A 21788-nucleotide genomic window follows, 5' to 3' on the forward strand; every position below is an offset into this window, starting at 1 on the left:
ATGGCAAAGAATCAATTATTAAGCTGTTGGTTGCAAACACCCTGTTTATCGATCCTTTCCCATAGCTTTAAACGGCAGATCAAATAATTCCCGGCTGTAGGAGCGGTAGAGGGCCTCATAACCGAAAGGTTTTCTTTTTCACTATAATGTGCATGCGCCAGGATCTCATGCTGTTCCTCGGAAATCCCTTTCGGTTGCGCTGCTCGAATTGGCAACAGCGCGGTAGCTAGCTCCCCAAGTTCCTTGGACTTCCGAGGGTCTTTCTGTTCCTGTTCCTTGTGACCCAGTTTTCGGCGGCTCGAGAGGGTTGAGTCCTCCGGCATGCGGCCCTCGGCCTCGGTCCCGGTCTTCGCCTGGGCCTGGGCCGCTTTGCATATGTCGTCACTTTGGTCACGGAGGACACCCGCCATCTCCCGCACAAATTGATCGGCGCCAATGATGCCAAATCACCTCATAAAATAACCTTACTCTCAGGTGACTAGCGTATTTTCAGCGCGATTTGGCAACTTGTGGGCCCATGGGCCCACCTTCCGCCCCGGCCGCTGCCAAATTCGCTTCTACCTCGATGGGATTCGATTTATTTCGGTGCTACTTGGCAACTGTGTCAGGGTGGCTCTAATTAAAAATTAATACGGGCCGTCTTTCGGATATCGGTTTTTCTCCGGGGGCTAACGGTAATATCCTCCGGAGGGTCCACCGGTCGTTTTTAACGTTCACCGATGTGCTGCGAAAAAAATCGATTATAGGGACCGAACACCACCGGAAAACGGTTCGATGCATCTGGAGACAAAATATTATGAAGTCTGCATCGGCTATTCAAGTTATGCAGGTGATTGATGCGGCGGTGTTTGGTATCGGGGAACGACACTAACTGTCGCATAATGATGATCGTTGCGGTGAATTTTCATAGCAGATCGAAAATTAAACGAAAAAGGAATTAACACAAAAAAAGGTTGGAGGTTACGCAAATTTCCATTTCGCCCTCAATGCTCGAGGTCGGCCATACGGCATCTCCGGTACGGAAATAGTTACCCAATCGAAGATTTGTCCCGTGGTACCAATAAAATAATCTTGTAGGGTCGGAAGTTAAGTCGAACTTCGTCAAATTAGGGTTAGGTTTTCTATTCAAGTGTCTTAAAATATCGGTTCAAGAAACGAGGTCCCATTCGACCAACTTAGATCGTCTCCACGCGCTCGGAAAGAGATCCAACTTTTGTACACACCACTCATCGCCCCGTCGTTAGGATGAATGGAATGTGACCTACCATCTTGCCTCTGGCCACACACATTTTAAGAGAAAATTTTCAAGTAGAAATTTACCATCAAAAAGCTGTTGTCTGTGTCCAAAATTTCTCAAGTCCCTTATAACCGAGACTCATGAAAATCCATAAAAATTCTTTGCGGCATCTAGGAAAATTTTAATCAGATTGCAACCATGAGCTCGAGGATACATTTGACAACGCAAAATAGCTTTTCTCTCCTTAGAGTGTTAATCGAAATGCGAAATAACATTCGAAAAACCGCAGGAGAATACGGTAGCAGTGAAATCCGTTAGAGTAAGAAAAATTAACTTTTAACCGAGGAAAGAGACGCCATTTGGCACTGGAATGAAAAGTGCTGTGAGGAGCGGAGTTCAAAGCCACCGAATTACCGTTGCCATTTGCAATGGCTGAGAGAAAAAAATCCCACGGGAAAACTCGATTACATCTCGACGGATGGCACCACTGGTTCGCATCCAACATCCAAGGATCCATCCAACCGCGGACGGTTGAGTATTAGTGGAGAAAAAATGAGTCATATCTTAGCGTCGCGCCTCCCCTCGTAAAACCGCTTTCCCTTTTTTCAGCCCTCAACCCTTCCGCTCATTTTTTCTCCGGGGCTCCTTAAATTAAAGGAGATGCACATTTTTTATTATTATTTTCTGGGTTTGTCTCGGCACGATGAGTGTTTAATTCATTTTTATAAGTGTAAACATCGTTACAATCTCCTTTTAATGGGTTCCTCGCTCGTAATTCGCTTTTTTTCACAGTTGACGTCCTGGGTCCTTCGTCTTTCCTTCTCGCGGTTTGATGTACTACGCAGATGCCAAATGGAAAATTTATTGATATACTCTAGAACGAAGGGGTGAAAAATGTCGAGCTTTTTACCTCAGCACGGAAGTTTGATGCACGTGAATTCCCCGTTGAAAATTATTGAATTTGCGAAGTACACGGAAAAAAAGGATAAGAATCCGAACTAAACGTGATTATGCTAAAAGGAACTAAGCACATAAAAACTGCGTGTGACATAGTTCCTTTTAGCATAAATACGCCCTGTATATTTAAGGTAGAAGAAGAGGAATCGCCGAAATGAAGGTCCTGGATACTATCGGTTCACCGTCAAAGATGCCACGATTTTTCCCCCGGGAAAAGATTCGGATTTGAAGATACTCAAACTAAAAATACCCAATAATCAGGGAATTTTGAAAAATAAGACGGAAAGAAATAATACAATAACATTCTTATCAGAGGCAATCGAACAGAAATTTCTGCGGTTGGATTTCCGCCGAAGGATGGCGGACAAGGCTCCACCGATGTGCTATCTCCACCGCACCGAGGAAAAACCACCGGAGCACAAGCAATTTTTCGTTGACGTTACGTTATTCTCGCCGATCTCCACTGAGGTGTGTGGCATAATTACCGGTAACAAAACGGCGGTAGCTTCCCTCCCACATCTGATTGGCTCCGAAACACGGTATTAATAATCTGATGGAAATGGAATCGTTGATGACCGGCGCTGATGCCGATTTTCGCCGGGATCGCGGCGGATTCCAACGTTACGGAACTTACGGAAATTGCGGAGTCGGCGCCGGCGCGGGCGGATTTTTCACGGCCGACGGAATCGCGGGCGGAACAATAGAAAAGAGCGAAGAATGAGAAAAAAGACAATAAATACGGCGAGAAATACGATTTGAAAACCTAAATTAAGATGCGGAGATAAGGCGGCGGTTGTTTAATGATAGGTGTTTACGTGCGAGAGCGGTGTTTATTTCTTTCGGATACCTGCCGTCGGTGGCTCCCGTGGGCTCCGGCCGGCTGGCGACGGGGACGGCCGCGGCCTCATGTGCATATTGAAACGATGGAATAAACAAATAGCGTAATGCGACTCGCCGCCTCTCATTACGCTCCTGTCTTCGGTTCACACCTCGCGCTCCGCCAGGTGTCTTGTGAAATAAGTCCGTTGCGCGTAAGAGATACTGCCCACTCGGAGGGACTTCCAAGAGGTGAAACTGTACAAAAATCACGTTGCAAAGCGAGCGGGAAAGCTCTTACGTTCGTGTTAGAGGAGCGTTCGGGTGTTTTCTATGTAGGCGAGTTTTTAAGTTCCCCGAAGACGTGGAAGAAGAGCACCGTTGAGATGAAAAAAAAAACTCGCTCACCAAAATTTCAACTGTATCGATTTTTTAGAAAACCACACAACCGCTAGAAACTGAAGTATAGAAAAAATATTATCGACCTCCTTGCTTTGACATCAGAGGCATGAAATAAAGGTACCGCTTTAGAATTTCTTGAGAACTTCCTTGATTTGTATGTATTGAGTATAGAATATTCCGTAAAACTATTCTCTCGGTTTTAGGCACTGAATCCTCGGTTCACATAACCGAGATCCGTCTCTAGTTTGGTTTTGGTTTGAAAGCTGGGGGGCATGAACTGAGGATATCGTTCCCAAAACCAAAATCATAGGGTTACATCAACCAAATAGTGCAGAAGTTAGCAAGAGTGTACTTACAGTTCACATGAGCTAACTTTTTTCTCAGTACAACTCCAGTTTTTCAAAGTCCAATTTGACTGCGCATTTTGCAATAAAGAACTAAAATTCGTGGGTCATACACGAAAGTGCTCATCTGCGTTTGGAAAATAAAAGCACATTCGTTGACTCTGGAAAAAATGAGGTAGAAATAGTCGTTCCCGATTGCAAAATGTACCTTAACTATATACATTTACTTACTTTCAGATGTATAAGCAAGTGAGGGTAATAAAAGTTCTGCTGGCATCTTGAATGCTGCAATAGATTTCAATCAGGATTGTGATAGCTACTGCGGAGTCTCTAAAATATTTCGTCCCTGGTTGTGAGTAGGAACTTTCTTACAAGCAACCCCAGCGGAGAGAGGGGTCACAAGGTGACTTTGGCACCTAGCTCTCTCCCTCATTAAGCGCCGTGTTCCAAGGAGTAAGTCAGAGAGAGAACATGCCCTCGCCGCGTGTGAACGGTAGAGCGCGTGCTGATCTCTGGCACGTGACCAAGTCGCGTAATAAGTAGCCAATCTTCGGCGCGATTCGTGCCTCTGAAAAGACCGTTCTCTCATTTATTGGCCATAAACAGCTATTTGCTGCTTCGAATCGCCGCGCCTCGAGTATGCCTAATTGTTCCTTTTCCGTCGTGTCAAGCGAGGCTCCGTTTTTAATTGGACCAGTTCGGCTAATTTCCACCCGGTTTCTCGAGGAGATTTTAGGGATACGTCGCGGAACTAGTGTCTCATCGCGGTAGCCGATAGGAAGACTTTCGAGACGCTCTTTGCAGGAACGACGTAAGAACTCTACAGTGCTGCTCAGATTGTACAACTTCGCATATTACCTCTAGCGAACCAATCGAACACATAGTTGTAATCCGTCGTTTTCCAAACGAAGAAAATGTAACTGCATTTCAAAGTTGCGAGCTTTCGACATGCAAATTGCACGACCAGAAATCTGTTTGGCACTCCTTACTGCACGATTTACGGTTATTTGTTGGATTGTTCTCAAAAATTGGCAAACTTTTGTACAGAAATTGAGCCGTCATTCTCATTTTAAAATTTCAATTGATTGATTTGCTTTAGTAACAATGAAATGGATTTACGTTTGTTCGTGCGGACAACGACGAACTGGAGCGTCGAATTCAGAAATGACCTTTTTCGATTGCGGTGTTTCAGCATTCCCACTAACGTTTCACTTATTATGATAAAAAAATGTATTTAATTCTCCTTAGCATTTTTTATGATCATACAATGCGCTTAACGAATCGTCTGAGAAAATTCACCCAATCATATCCTCACTAAGTACAAATTTACAGTAGAGATTCCGAATATCCGCAACCGAGAAATACTCTACCTGCACCCAACGTTCCTTTTTGTATGGAAAAATAAAAAATAATAATGAAACACCTCCCTGGATTGAGCAGTTAGCAAACAAAGAATCATCATCGCATCGTGACTGACGAAAAAACTGATCGTGAGAGGGGGCTTTTCTTTCTTCAGAGAGGAACTTTAGGGAGACCTCACTTCCCCCTGTTTCATCAGCAATTATTGATTATTCGACGGGGAGTCCGGACGAAACGCGTTTATTTAATGCGACACTTTATTTTTCTCGTAGCAGATTACGGCGAGCGCGAATCGGATAGTTTTTGAGGGGTAAAGCCAGAGGCACTAACCCCGAATCGAGTGTTGGGCATATTAAAAGCTTAATGATTATTTAGAGACGTATTGAAGCTTTACTAATGCATGACTCAAATGTATGGGGCAGCGGGCGGGAGGGGTAGGGCAAAAGGGGGAGGGGAGGGGTTGGTGGGGGTCAGGATCTGCAGAGCCTACGTCCGACCACGCGGGGTGGGGGTTGGTGAAGGGGTCCGAGCGGTGGGGGATAGTGCGCCAGTAGGGGTGACTATTTTATAAAACTAAAGGATAGTTGGGTAAATGACCGGACTGGAATAGGCTCAAAGCTGGACATCGTTGCCACAGTTGGAGCTCAATGGTCGAATCCGAAAACTGCGTGGGCCTAGATTTACGAAAGCGTGAGTTTAGAGTCACGTCGTATCCGTTTTCCTTTTCTCCTTTCTTGGTGATGGGAGAGAAATTTACAGAGTTTGCTGGAAACCTGAAAATCTTGTGAGTTACATCATTTTGTCGAAAGGGTATGAAGTTCAATTTGCAATAATGTGAAATTCCCCGTCCCATAGTATATCTCCTCCTCTCACGGCGGAGATAGAAAAACTAACACGCTTTTCCTAGAAACCTGAAAACATATTGCAATTAACATTATTTTGTCAAACAGTTACTTTCAGTAACAATGGAATTTTTGAAAGAAAGCTAGAAAATACGTGGGTTTTGTCGCTTCAACATCTATACGTGCGTTTTGACAACTTTTTTAAGAAGCACATTCATTGAACTCATAGAATGACTCGAAAATAGCAATAAAGAAGGAGAGAATTAAAACATGGGTAAACAAGGCTAAAACATTAAAAACACTAAAAGGCAGGACGTTCCGAGCTGTTACCAGCTCATTTTCGGCTGCAAGAAACACAAAAAAACAAGTAAAAAATTGAGTGGCGACCTGACCCCAGCCGTTATCACGTAACCATTATGACCACTGTAACCACTCGACAATATCTTTATCCTAAAAATTATGAAGTTTTCTTAAAAAGTACCAATTAAATAAAGTCAAAAATTAATTAAAATGTAACCATCAGGTTAATCAGTGGTTCCGATCTTCGAACAGAATTTTTTAGCTTTGAGACATTCAAAGACCTGAACTTCGTTTTGCAATGAGGAACTTAAATTTTTGGCTCTGTTGAGAAGCAACGAATGCACCATTAGTTTCCCTATGGACGTAGGTGTTTTTACCGATGATGGAGAAATTGTAGTTCAATTGCGAGTCCGGCAACTGAGGGCGAACGAGGCTGGAGGATCAACATTGACCAACATCCACGCATAAAGAGAGATACACGCAAGTTAACGCGGGCTCGAGGCTAGGAGATAGAGAGAATAGAATATAATGCATGTAGACGCATGATTCATTATAACTGAGGGCGAGGGGGAGCACTCCACTCGGATCTGCCCGCGCCCGTAGACGAAGGGTTGAAACTATTCCGAAAGGGTTAAAAATCGAATCGTATACCCTCACGCGTGACGCGTCGCTCCCGCAAGCAGAGCGTCCGGCCGCCACTCCAGATTCCGCCTCTTTCTCCTCCGAAACCGGGCCCCGTTTCCGCGATTTTTCGTCACTCGCGGTCCTTGTAAAAAGATAGATACGTAAGAAATCCATCTCTGATTATTCACTCTACACTGGAAAAAATTGTATGCTGCTTTAGTACCTAGGATGTCAAAAATGTGTCTGGTGATCCTAGGATGCTGCCTTGATTGCCTACGCAGTTGAATTTGCATTCACAGGATGTAAAGTTAACTGCGAAGGCAGTAAAGGCAACATCTTTGGATCACCAGACACATTTTTGACATCCTAGATGCTAAAACAGCATATTATCTTTTTCACTGTATTGTTTTAGACTTTTACAGCGCTAGAAACCGTCGGAAATATTATAATTTCAAAGGCCTTAAAATTTGAATGGACGTAATTGAAAAAAAGCCGCTTGGATCCAGAGTCCGGGCTCTTGAAAAATTTGACAAGAGAAAATACTCTTGATTCAATCGGAGTTTTGCTCAAATCGAGAGCCAAGCCTCTTGATTTAAGCGAATTTTTGCCTATCTCACAAAATTAAAGCGAAAAAGTGTCTTTTTGTCGACTTCGCGTATGAACCCCGCTATCACAGCTTCTGAGGGACCGCTCTTGTCTACCTCGGCAGATGCAGGCGAAACGGAATCCCATCATAGATACGTCCTCCTTAAACTGCGAATTTAATTGGTTTATCTTTTTTGAGGCGGTTTTTGCCAGTTTGATAAGATACCGACACATTTTTTATTGCGGGTGGATCAACAATATCTGGGCCCAAGCCTTGACAGTTTATGGTCGACCGCAAATTGAGAAATCTGGCCTCTATATTTGACTTTCAAAATCGCAATAATTATATTCTAAACTCAATCTATACGCAAGAATATAAAGGTGTATACGCTTTGCAAAATATAAAGTGAGAGCTGAAGTAACAGGGTAATTTCACTTGTAGCAAAAACGATTTTAACGCAATTTTTTCACTTGCAAGCAGTTAATTAAAGTGACTTCAAACGTTATATTCTTTCGGAGGTGTGTTTATTTGGGGGAGGCTTTTTTTCAACTCAGCACCTTTCCTCCCGTTTTTTCAATAGTAGATACTAGATACTACTATGATCTGTTATTGTAGAATCCAACTGAACTTTCGCCAGCTCCTAATTCCCAACTCCACATCGTAGTGGTTCAGCCTGGAGGGGGGGGGGGGGGGGGGGGGCACCGACCCTGAGGATTCTGCTTACGCAGTCCGGATTGAGAGAGGCTGTTGCTCCATTGACCCCACTGCAAGCATAAATTGTGAGGAAACCACTGGAATCAGTTAAAGGTTAAGCAGCATGGCGCGAGAGTCACTTTTCGACGAGAAATTTTACATTGGATGAGGGCCCCTTAGCTTAACCCCCCCCCCCCCCTCCCATTACCATTCCTTCCGCTCTAAAGCCTTACCACATTTCTTTCTTTAACTATGTTGCCACGTGTGGCGGATGGATCCGCAAAAAAAAAGTTTACCCCAATTTTCAGTCAGGGGTCTTTTATGCGTCTCTCATCTCTCTGCCACAATGCTGAGTCAGAGATTAATTATTTTCGCAAAATGATGTCTCAGCTACTTTTATTTTATGGGTGTTATTTCAGTTGAATCGCAAGGAAAGTAGGGCCTGCTTGAAGAGAGAAAACTTCACACCAAATAGGTAGATTATTTATCTCAGGGCTCAAATAGGGGACATTTTCCCGAACGCATGAAAAATTGACCTCGATGAGGACAATTTTTTTAAATTCTAAAATTTGAAGTGTCCTACGAGAGGGTGGGACTCTTCCATCCAGAGGGCTTTATAAGATCTGAGTCGCTGCGATTAAAATATAAGCAAAACTCCAAAACCCCATCGAGTCAGCAGTATGGCTTAAAAAACTTTTATTTGTAACAAAAGTGGGGCACCCTTTAGGCAGGAAATTTTGTTCTTTTTTGTAAGATTTGCCAGATTCCAATCCTTCTCCTTTATACTCAGCTGAACTATTCTCATTAAAGTAGGTTTGACGGTCATAAAATCAAGAAATCTTCAGATCACCATCAAATATCCCGAAAATTCCGAGAGGAAAAAAAAGAAATTTTTTAAATAGGGGACCATCCATCCACCCACACTCGGGACCCTTGTTAACGTGGCATCCTCGGAACCCTCGGAGAAGGGGGGGGGGTGGGGGTCAGCACACGGCACGAGACGGGGGAGGTGTAGTGGAGGGAGGGGGGCTCGGGCGAAGCAGAATGCAGAAAACGAATAATTGAGAAAGAAACATGAGCTATTAGGCGGAACTATGAACTTTGAATCCGCGATAAATTACAGGTGAGCTATCTGTTAGTCGCCGGTCGGGCCGGTCGGTGTGCGAGTGCGCGAAGAATTATACGTAATACTTTTTCCACGATCCTGCAGTTGCCGGCTGGGACGAGCATCCCCCGCTCTGGCCAAACCGCGCAAGTCCCAAGGGACGGCGAGGGTACGAGACCATCGAAGCAGCTATAGGACCGTTCATAAATTTCGCAACGTTCAAGGCGGAGGGGTTGCGGAGAGCGTTACGCCATTTTGTTTTTACGTAATAATGGATAGGGACCTACGTCAAAAAAGCGTTATTAGGGGGAGAGGGGGGTCTAAATGCCAAAAAAGTGCGTTATGTAAGTTATCGACCCAACAACTGCTACCTACTGTACCTACTGTGTATTTTGTCTAGGGTGACAAATAGTTCGTGTTTTTTTTTTTAAAAAAAAAAAAAAGAAAAAAAAGAAGAAAAAATAATGAATCTGATATAATATTTCCTCAGCGCAAGATGTAGTCCAAATGAACGATGATCCCCATAAAGAACAATCAAGAGGGAAACAGGGAAAAATACGTTTAAAAAGGATAGAAAAGATAAAAAATTGGGAAGAAAATAGAGGAGGAGGAGGAAGAAAAATAGGAAGAAAGGACAAGGGGTCGAAAAATAAAAAGAAGTACATAATGAGTACAGGAAGAAGAAATTAATGAGATTAGAGGAAAAGAGGATGAAGAGTTAGGAAAGGCGATAAAAAGAAGGAGAAAACAAGACGAAAAGAAAATAATGAGGAAACGAAAATATCAAGGAATGGAAAGAGGCACCCCTCTTGGGACCCATTACGTAATGCGTAATCTACCCCATGTCCATCACTGGAAAAAAAAAAAACACATTGGATCTAGAGTCTAGACTCTTAAAAACATCGACAAGAAAAAGTACTCTTGATTTAATCAGAATCTAGCTTAAATCAAGAACCAAGCCTCTTAATTTAAGCGAATTTCGTTTTGATTCAAGAAAAAATCCGATTGAATCAAGAGTATTTTTTCTTGTCGATGTTTTCAAGAGTCTGGACTCTAGATCCAATGTGTTTTTTCCAGTGATGAGTACTTACGCGGTTTCTGCCTATCGCGGCTGCACCGGCACAACGCGGCAACGCCGCTCTCCCCCCGAGAGGGGGAGGGGCAGGGGAGCATGGGGAGCATATGCAAGATGCACCGCGGGTGGATCCGCGGACGCTTCCTGTTGGCAGAGCGGCCGGAGAATCGGACACTCTCCCCGGCTCCGGGCAGAAACCGCGTATCCGCCCGCTTGTCCCTTCGGCAGTTACGCGGTTTCCGCGGTGCATCCTCGGACCCCCGACGAACATGCAACCATGTCCCAGCGGATCGGCAGCGCCATGTCCGATTAGAAACATCCGGTGCGGGTGGTCGCACCGCCACCCACCCCTCCCCCTCCCCGCCCTCCTCCCGCCGAGGGCCCGGTCCCTGGGAGGGGGCCCAATTCAATGGCGTCCCTCGAAAGTCCGGCGATTCGCACGAGGACGTGCTGCGTGGGAAAGGGTAAGGAGGTCCACTTAAATTTTCACGGATCTGAGGGGGTTCCATTTAAGTTGGAGTAAAAGTGAAAATTGACGTGATGTAAGTAAAATTTAGACACCTGTACCTAATTAAAATTATGGTATCGCGATTATTGTGTATTTATTGCATGGGTGGGACGCACTGAGAAAACAAGTTCGGTGAAAGACACTGAATCGGAAAAGGTCGGTACCTATTCTGCCGTGCTAAGGAAGAACGCCATATGAACATTCGGGAGTTGCCAAACACCCCTCGATAAAATGGTTATTTTTAAGGAAATGTATGAATATTTTTCTTTGAAATTTTTAGGAGCTTTAGTTGAAATTGCAAATAAAATCATCTGAAAAATTGGGAGGAACAATTTTCATAAGTTTACCAGGAAATTCGTGTTTCATCGAAGGAAATTTGGCTACATCCCTTCATCCTTCCCGAAGGTTTTTCCTCAGGAAGGCAGTATTCAGTATCACCCGATGTTTAGTACTTGTCACCGAACATTTTTTTTCTCAGCATGGAACGATGGACCTTCTCAATAATACAGTTTGAGGTAAAGACGGTTCAGATTTACTTCGTATTTCATCTGTACATATAACTGACCAACAATATTTTCAACATCAGATTGACGGACGCGACGCTAGGGGAGCATCGGACTGACGTTAGAATTACATGAGATTGACATGACGTCCTCACATGACATTTTGGACGTCATCCTCAAGAAAATTTGGTCCCTGAAGCTAGGATAACGTCACGCAGACGCGACGGCAGTCTGATTCGAGTCCGTGACGAGGTCAATGCGATTCAGTTCCACCGGGAGAAACGCGAAGCGGTTGACAAAAGTTCTCGGGATCGGCGAAAAACGAAAACGATACGGCTCCTCACGGCTGCGGCCGCGGACGTGGAGGCCAAGACATTAACAGAAAAACGGATTTCAGATAAAAGCGGGGCATAAATCTTGAAGGAACCGAGCGCGTAATTACGGCCCAGACGTCGTCGCCGCCGCCACGCCACCGCCGCGCAAAGAATCTTATGAAAACCATTCCCGACTCATAATTAAAAAAAGTAAATCATAAACGTATTTTTTATTTAAATGAATTTTCATTTCGCCGCGGAACGGGGAACGGGAAACGGGACGGGAGTGGACCGTAACGGGGACGCGGAACGTGGAAAAAACGGGGGCGGGCGGGGGAGCGATATTAAAAGGGCAAACAAGATGTTTAAAGTGGTAATTAAATTATAAAAAAAGGAATAATCCCGTCTGAGCGCGGTGACACGAGGAGATAGGGTCCCGGATTCCGTCGGCTACCTGATCTCACGTCCTGAGGAAGAGCACCGTATGCCGCCGTGCTGAGGAAAAAGGTCGTATGAGCCCTCAGGCGTTGCCAATTTTTTTCGATGAAATACGAAATTCTTGGGATACTTATGGATATTTTTCTCCCGATTTTTTACAGGATTTCATTCACAATTTCATCAATAGTATCTAAAAATTGCAAGGGAAAATTGCATAATTTTCCTGAAAAATTGACATTTTACTGGAGGAAATTTGGCAACTCTCGAATACTCATACGGCGTTCTTCCTTAGCACGGCTGTATGAGCTTTCGAACGTCGCCGAATTCGCTTTTTTAAAAAAAAGACTAATTTTCCGAAGAGCTGACGGATATTTTTTGCAGAGTATTCAAGGGCATTGTATTCGCAAAATCTGAAGTGTCGGAAAATTTAAATTTAAACAAATTAATATATATTCATCCTCAGTTGGAAAAGAGTTCTTTAACAGCGGGAATTTGGCAACATCCAAATGCTCATATTATGTTTTTCCTTAGCAATACAGTGAACTCCTGCCCGAGTTTCAGTTTTCCGCGTCTTGATTTCTCTTAGAATCATCGTAACTCCAGAGGCTACACTGCCGTGATGAGGAAAAATATCGTATGGGCCTTCAGACGTTGCCATATTTCCTTTGATAAAGAAAATTACTGGGAAAATTGTGAATATTTTTTTCAAAATTTTCGAGATACGTGGTGGTAGTTTCACCGTCGATATGCAATTTTTCTCATCTAAAAGAATCTTTGAGGTAATTCACGTAAGTATAGTACTTACAATTTAAAAATTCTACCCCCGAATTCAAATTTTTCAAATCCTACCCAATTGTTTTGTACTTACCGTAAGTTGCAAAGAGACAGTAATTGCTCTTTTGATAGAATCAACGAGCCTTTTCTTTCTTTTTGAAGGCTATCGTCAGTAATGGCTTTTGAAAGAAACTATAAACTTGTATACAGAACGATATAATCAAAATGATTTAGTCACTAAACGAATGTATTTATACCCTTCGTCACAACTTATCCTCAAATCCTCTCCACAACACAGCGCCCACTCCAAACATCTATCAATTACAAAACTACGAAGACAAGTAAGATCTTTTCACTATCAAGCCGCTTGTTTTCTTTACTAAAAGAAGAGGATACTTTAAGCACTACGAGTTTCAATTTTACTGTGAAATGATACCTTTCTACTTTTTAAGAGAAGAATGATACCTTCTCGATTCGTTCATATTGACGCAATAAGCGGTTATTGCATAGCATTGGGAAAGAAGTGTCTACGTAAAAATGAAACACTTTGTGTACTTCTAAATAAAAATGAAGAAATAGAAGAACGAAACCATTTCGAAAAGCTGACGCATAAAATAGCGTGTAGACTTATCTTTCATAGAGGCTACAGATACTTTCAATCCAGCTCGAACTGTTATATTTCCTCTTAGAATTTAACAATTTTTTCCTTTCGTGCATTTTTGCATATTAAGATGACCATGGAATATGTATCTGAATGTAAAAAAAAAAACCATACAATTTTGGTAACCACTATTATCGGTTTTAGGATGCACGCAAGGGCTACCTCCCTCCATGCCTGGCTTACCGAAACCAATACCTCCAATTCCACAACCCGGTTAGTGCTCATACAATTACCTACCTTCTCAAATTTCTCTTCATTCGTCCATTCTTTAATGCCTAGAGCTTTCCTCAATTCCTTATATGAAAAAAAGGAGCCCCTGGGGACAAAATTTATATCCCAAGCAGAGGTTTTTCCATCTCTCAAGCGTAAGACGTACCCATCGCTGCCAATTAGCTCAGAAACTTCCCAAAGATAACGTCCATTTAAAACACTCAAATCTCTAAAGTTTAAGATTTAGTCCATAGTCGGACCCTAGATCGTGACGGGTTTTTTTAGATATCCTCGATCCGATTTGAATTTTTTACAGATGAAAATCGAGTTTTTGAAAGGATTTTTTTTTTTATATAGTTTAATTTGTGACAAATCTTGTCCAAAATCGCCTAAGTCATTTATCTTACGCCAGAAAAGCGACCAAACGTTCCAAACATTGGCAGAAAAAAAATAGAAAGAGAGATGGGTCGCTTAAGTAAGAGGTATTAATGGTAGTGGCACGCTGATTTTATTTTGGCAGGCACACCTTAACCTCTTTGGCGATTCTGACATCAAGTATGGAAATGAAAAAGTGATTAAAGTCAGGTTAAGAATAACGAAAGTTCGAGGGAAGAACTCTCTTTAAACTCCAATCTGAATGTAGGGTAAAAGTGTAGAATTTTAATTGGAAAGGAAGATAGGAAACCGGGCATTAGGAGCTGTGGTCTTTCTGTTTAGTGGAATTGCATGACGTAGTGTTGGTTGTTGTTTTGCTTGCGTGGTTTGAGTTCCACATTAAAACTTAGATAGATTTTCTTTGCGTTTGAAAAATTTGAAGAAGAATTAGCCTCATCGGCTTTGAGCATCGGTCGTTCGGAGGCGAATCTCGTAAATTTTCGGAATCGTTAACGGTTGCTGGTTGCAGGCATCACAGGCGCCCGCAAAGCCGATACACCCGTATTGTCTTGTGGTCAAGCTGCTCGTATCAGTTATCAGAGCGCGTCTGGGGAACATTCACAGCGTCACCTTGCTCGCATTAGTAACATTTTCTGGCCCTTTGCCCACAGACTTAATTCCTCTGTCAGGTATCGCCATGCGCGTCGCGCCGCGCTGCCGCTAATCACACAGTGGACTCCCGTTGTTTCGAGGACGGAAAATCGACAATGTATAAATATTTCCTCGGTTGAATCATCTCTTTTGTTTTACGTGCAATGCATTTTTGCACAATGTTTGAGCGAAAAAAAGTGTATCCTAATGGTCATAACCATTCCCAATAATACACGAATGACTGCATGGAAAGCGGGCGCCTGGATTTCGTTAGTTTAACACGTGAAAAGCCATGTTGCATACCTTAGGGAAATGAAGGCGCCTTTTGTCGACGTGAGTTCTCACTTCACATATGAATAGGTTTTGCTCAGCGAGAGCCTCCATAGCACTATTTCAACATCCAAGAACCCTTATTCCATACTCTTGAATGGATTACTGGAAATGATATTCCATTATCATTGAAGACTTTTCTGCATGGAAAAATCAATGGCATATAATATGTTATTTCTAAAATGAGCCAAAATAGTGGTTCCTCAGTACAAAATGTAGTCCAATTTTCAAATTGGTAAAATTTAAAAAAAAAAATTAAAAATTTTAAACTCTCAAATTTTTTTAAAAATGTTTAAATTTTACCAATTTAACGACAAGTGTAGTGTTTAAAACTCCTGTAACGTTTTCTCACCAATTTTCAAAGCCTATACCAATTCAATACTGAGCTTCAAATAGTGAGTTGTACCATTACAATAATTATTGTTTTTCTGTACCAACGCATATTGAATTAAATATCGCCGTTCTGATCCGGCAATCCAGCGCACTCCTCTGATTAGTAAGCCTGCAATGTTGCACTTTTACAGGGTACAATGTTTTTAATTAGAGTGTCCCCGCACCTCTCCGTCGTTGGTGTGGTTGCTCATGTTCTCTCTCCCACGTTGCGTCGCTTGGTTTTAATTACCTCAGTTTCCCCACCCGTGCCGTCCACGGCTAAAACGACGCATCTGCATAGGGTCTCGCCTTTGCGATGCGCGATTTTTATTCAGCACAGTAGACCCTTTTCTTCCACTATTCACGCCGTCGTTCGGGTAGAGTGTCGCGAGCAGTGGCGTGGCGTGAATTGTGATGTATCGATTGTTATGCCATTTGAACCTATGGTAAAGAATCGATTATTTAGGTGTTCGCTGCGAACACCCTGTTTATCGATCCTTTTCCATAGGTTTAAATGGCATAACAATCGATATATCGCAATTCACGCCACGCCACTGGTCGCGAGGTCGGGCAAGCAGACTGTATCGGACCCATGTCGCAGAAGTATCGATATGTTTCGAGTTGAGTCGCTCAGCTCGAAATCTACTTAAGTCATATCGGTCACTGAAAGGTTACCTAACTAGACTCGGCAAGAGTTTATTTGGTTTCACTAACATCCCTTGAAGTATCGATTAATGGACAAATGTATGAAAACAATATTATTCCTGACACAGGATGGACCACATTCTGCGATTTGGAAGTACAATTTCTAACTCAGTTTAGAAACATCGTATGTTCCATAAGTCTCCTGATGCACATAAGTTTTTTTATGGATGAGCAAGAAAGTGTGGTTCCTGATTGCAAAATATAGCCCATTTGGTCTTCGAACTGACGGTGGTTACTTGGTGTGAAATATTTCTAAAGGAATGTCAGTCACGCAAATAATCAATTGCTCCAAAAAGGTGTAAAAGTGTCGATAAATAAAGAAGGACAAAAAAACAATAGATTTTTTCTAAAATTAATTAAACAGTCGAACTTCCGGCTGCGACTCAATCATTGCGTTTTTTATTTTTTTTTTTTGTTTTTTTTTCCTACTCAAGACAAACAATACTCATAATCATGGAGCTGCGACACTAAACCAAATTAACGTGACATAAACGAGGCAACATGTTCTTTCATCCGTGTTGTCACAATGTGGAGAGTAGCCTGCATTTAAACGTGAAAGAGACGATTTTAAATGTCCGTTAGACAACGATGTTCCGTGCACGATGACTAAACGGGCGCGTAATCTTTTTCGCGCGTGCCGTGTTATTACACGGACGGGAAAAAAATGTCGCCGTTGTGCGGTCGGAGGGTAGGACCGGGCGAAAAAAAACGGGGATGGGCGGTTTTTTGTGCCGCTCTCACCCCTCAGGATCAATTTAAAACGCATTTTTTAAGCGCCCCACCCTCGGTCCTCGGTATTCATTGGCAGCCGCGCCGGAATCGCCGCGTCGACGGTCGGGGAGGAAAAAATGTTGAGAAAAAAATACGCTTCATTTCTCGACGAGGGGTGGAGCCAAATGATAAAAAAAGTCGTCTGGAATGTGACGATATTATTGGTTGCGGGACTTCTTTTCATGAGCTTTAAAATGACGGCGCTATACAAGGGAAAGAATTCGTGGCGAATCTGTTGCGACTACTATGATCGACTAGTTTGACCTCACCGACAATGAGTATACCTAGTGATTTAAAAAAAAAAAAAAAAAAAAAAAAAAAAAAAAAAAAAAACATTTATCTTAATAAAAAGAGTTGGGTTGGATTGAAAGATAATTTTTGTGCATTTGAAGCCTCGATATAAGTACGTTTTGAGGTAAATTAAAATTAAACACTTAATCAACTTCAATTATTAAATTTAAATTTTGGTTGTTCGGGCCGGCAGCTATAGTTCTGTATCATAATTTGTAAAAGTTAACTTTTAATTATATTTTTATCCTTCTATTACTCACACTAACTCATTCTCAGAGCTCAAAGCAACTACCAGACCTTTTAGTCATTCATATGTTATGTGCTCTCTCATAGTTTTTTTTTCAAAATTGTGCGTGGAGCATGGTGTCCTTAACGACAAAATCTAAGACTAACTGCTGGCCAACATGATATCTTTCGATTCAGCGCATATCCTTTCTCATGCTGACTTCAGTCCCTTTGAGAAGTCGTAAGTAACTCAGAATTGTCAGTAAAAGTACAAGGGCATTTACGTATTTAAAATACCTACCTATAGATAAATGAAACATGTGTGCATGCACTTTGTAAACCTCAAGGGTGACAGAGGTGGGGAGAGAAGGAAGGAGAGAGAGAAAATTGATTTGAAAAAGCAGAAAAACCGGATTTCGTTATTCCGAATGCATTGTTCTCCGATTGTGGCTTTCTCTCTTTTTCTATAAATTTAACTCTTTCTGCATCTTATAAGTAGGTTTTCTCCCTTTTTTCTGTCTGTTTTTTATTCATTTTTTCCCCTTTGTCCTTCACCTTCTCCGCATTTTTATCCTCCCTCCCTTCAATTGAGGTCGTTAGCCTACGCCTCGCGGAACGGAGTTGCAAGGTTTTCCCGCAATCAATAAATAAACTATGAATCCGCTCATGTGATGGTACGGAACTCATCCGCGGTTTCTAGCAAAGCAATCGTATTATTTCAATATTAGATCAGTGGCGTAGTGTACTTTCCGATGTATCGATTGATTTGCCATTTAAACCTATGGAAAAGGATCGATAAACAGGATGTTCGTCCCGAACACAATGACTTCGATTATATATATTTACCACAGCTTCAAATAGGGAGGTATCGATAATAATCAATCATTCACGCCTCTCCACTGTATTGGATGAAATCACTCATAAATTACATGACGTTATGTGACGCTCGGTGGCAGACGATGGGTGGATGTCTTGGTTGTCATTATGCATGCGTTACGGAGGGTGGGAGGCGTTAAGTAGTGCGTTACGTAACGAATTTTTGTGAAGTAATTTGAGGTAATCAAGCATGGGGAAAATAATGTTTCCACCGTTTTGCTCTTTTCCAAACGTTTCATTTTCGCACTTGATCGCTCACTCCGATCCGTGCAACCTGCATCAACAACACAATTCAGACTTTTTCTGTAATAAAGTCCATTTCCTCATGAAAGTACATTTCGGAATTAATCGATACTAGTTTTGCTTGACATCATTAATATCTCAATTTTTTCAAAACTGCACTTATGCGCCTTGGCCTCCAGGCCAAATTTGAAATATACAAAATGGAATTTTCCAAAGATTTTTTTTCTTGAATATTTCCTGCTTTTTACAGAGTCGCAGAAACTGTGACAGATAAATGTAGAAAACGAAAATCCCTATCATAGATTGACGCACAGCATAAAAGTAATTTCTCCGATAAATCCCTTATTTTTTGAATAAATGTTGTCCCCGCGTTTTGCAGAGACGCAGCCCACTGTGACATATGAAAGTAGAAAAAAACAAAATTCGCGATCATAGATTGGAGTCTATTTTCAGCATCGTCTCGCCGGCCCGACGACTCATGAGAGCGCCGGCGGGTCGCGGGGGTAAATTAATCGGCAAAATCGTGGAAAATCGGCAACGTCCCGTCTTGCATCAAATGCACATCTTCGTCCTGCGGGCAATGTCTTTCAATAATCTCTTTTCCCGATCGCGCTTGCTCTTGGAAATTTCAAACAGCGCTCCGCTCGGCAAATCTCCGCGAATAAAAATAGCTTTGAGAGACCGAGAAAATAAGATTTAATTTTAATATTTTATGCTCTTATCGCTCTCCTTTGTTGCCGCTCGGCCGCTCGGCTCTGGGAGCTTTTCTCCTCATCAGTGCCGGCCAGAGACAAGAGACCCTCCACTGGCCTCTCGGCGACAAGTGGAGGATTTTATTTTGGGGATTCAACAATTCCTCATGGACAGTTATAAGGGAATAACAGTCGTCACTTTTTTTTCGGCTGTTGACCTACCTACATGGTCAATGATGAGCTTCGGGTGACGTCATGAGCCAAACAAGTTTCCCAATTGTCGGTCATTTTCGGCTTGTTTGCGAAACGAAACTGCCAACATGTTGTTAGACATCAACCATGTAGGTAAGTCAACAGTAGAATGCTGAAGTCCTGAAAGTAAAAGCTTCCACAATGGCCAAGATACTAGTGGAGAGTCTCATTGTCTCTGTAAGTGACCCTCCACTGGCCTTTTGGCGGCAGGTGGAGGCTTTTATTTTCGAGGATTCAACAATTACTTATGGGCAGTTATAAGGCAGCAACAGCCACTACTATTTTTTCGGTTGATGACCTACCTATATGGTGGATGATGAGCTTTGTGTGAAGTCATGAGACAAACAAGTTTCCCTAACTTCGGTTTGTTCACAAAACGAAACTGCCAACACGTTGTTGACCATTAACCATGTAGGTAAGTCAACAGTTTAATGTTGAAGTCCCGAGAGTAAAAGATTCCACCGTAGCCGAGATACGAGTGGAGGATCCATTATGGTCTCTGGTGCCGGCCTGAAGGGCCAATCATGGATGTCCCTCGTAAGTTGGATGTATTTCTGCAAAACGGAATCCGAGACAGATGGCAAAGAGGGAGTGTGCTCCTTAATCAAGGGCCGAAAGAATGAATGGGAATGATAAAGCGCCAGTGACGTCAGCGACGACGAAACCTCCGCCGCGCTCCTCTGACGTCAGCTTTAATTCGTGAAACCTGTCTACAGCGCTCTTTTCCCATGCCCATGGCTCATGAGTTCCGCCTTTAATTTGCGCTTAGTTCCGTTTGGTAGAATTTAAAATCCCGCTTTTCCACTTCCCCAAAAGGTATCGCACCCTTTTTTACATTGTTTAAGCAATTTTAAGAAAATTTCTGTTAAGTAGGGTCATATGTCAATTGCCGAGGGCATTCAGAATGCTTCACGGAAGGGAACCAATTTGGTGAGTCTGAGAGCACCCTTTGAACCATTCGATGTTTGAGAAGAGATGGAAACTAGGGACTAATCCTTGAAAAAATTTAAAATTTGACGAGGTTAGATCGACAAGGATGAAATCCACCACTTTTTGAGCAGATTTGACAGTCTTTTGATTTGGTTCGTATTTTGAATGTCTGATTTTGTGTGTTACCAGGAAGCGGAACTACGCGTTGATATGCTGCAACAGCGGGCAGCTTTGCTTAGTGGAACGAACGCTCTGGCTTGTCCTGTCTGCCATAAACCATTCATCGGCACGGAGGCCCTTATGGAACACATGAAACACAATCACAAGGACCCCACCGTGTCGTCAGTAAACAGTAAGTATTCGAATATTTTCCCGCCAGCTTTTCAAAAGTTTCCTTCGTCTTCTCACTCCCTTCTCGGAATATCTATTTCTTTTCCTGATATACCTTCGTTCTTCCTTTCACCTTCCCGCATTCTTCCTTCCTGTCTCCTTTCTTTACCCTGCTTCTATTCTTTCTTTGCTCTTCCCTTTCATATTCACTCTCTCCTCCCCATTTTCATCCTCTTCTGTCTCATCGCAGGCCTCGGAAGTTTCATTTTCTCTTCCTGAGTTTTCTTTCTCTTTCTTTCTTTCACCTCTTATTTCTCTCCATCCTCATTTTAGTTCCCTCCTTCTCCTTCACCTTCTTTTTCCTCTATATTCTATGCTTTCTTCTTCGTGATCTTTTTTTCACATACTTTTTCCATTCTTCCTCCTTTCTTTCCTATTATTCCTCTCTTTTTACCTCCTACGTTTTTTTTCTCCTATCCTCTTTTCCATTTTTACCCTCCTCGTCTCCTTCTCCCTCTTCCTCTTCTTACTTTTCTTCTTATATATCTCTCTATTTTTTACGGTTTTATACTGTATTACGGTGATTCGCGGTTCTCACAGAAAAATGCACGCTGATAACAAAGTTGGTTGTAGACTCCGGCTAAAGTGAGGTTGGCAGAATGGCTGCACGTAACCGGTGTTGCGCTCATAGAAATTGAAGGCGCGTTCAATTCCGGATTTCACCTGCAATAGTTTCATTAAGGAAAAAATTCTATAAACGCCCATTTTTGAGAAAACCAAAATCAATAGATTTTCAAATGAAAATAGTTTCTCAGATTCTTTGTTTCTAAATTGAATTTCAAATGCCACGCCGCGCCGCCTTATGAACTCACTCCAGAAAACGAAGAACTATCGAATAAACCCATAAGGAATTAAACCGAGATACCAGTATAGATTTTGAAAGCATTTAAGACGGCAAGTGCACACAGTTGGCACTGGGTCTTTATACGTAGAAACA

The 21788-nt window shown here is 42.4% G+C and overlaps 1 protein-coding gene across 7 annotated transcripts in view; it reads left to right on the top strand.

The window, feature by feature from the left end:
• The window catches only part of dati (zinc finger protein datilografo), a 169018-nt gene that overhangs the window by 132085 nt on the left and 15145 nt on the right, over nucleotides 1-21788 (top strand). For 6 of the 7 annotated variants that reach the window (XM_072299807.1, XM_072299806.1, XM_072299809.1 and 3 more), the window contains 2 exons: nucleotides 13683-13751; nucleotides 20651-20813. In XM_072299807.1, the coding sequence (XP_072155908.1) occupies nucleotides 13683-13751; nucleotides 20651-20813 (232 nt within the window). The remainder of the gene's footprint in view (nucleotides 1-13682; nucleotides 13752-20650; nucleotides 20814-21788) is intronic. The other variant, XM_072299812.1, reaches the window with a different exon arrangement.

This window comes from Bemisia tabaci, chromosome 4 (genome assembly GCF_918797505.1).
Source record: "Bemisia tabaci chromosome 4, PGI_BMITA_v3".
NCBI lineage: Eukaryota > Metazoa > Arthropoda > Insecta > Hemiptera > Aleyrodidae > Bemisia > Bemisia tabaci.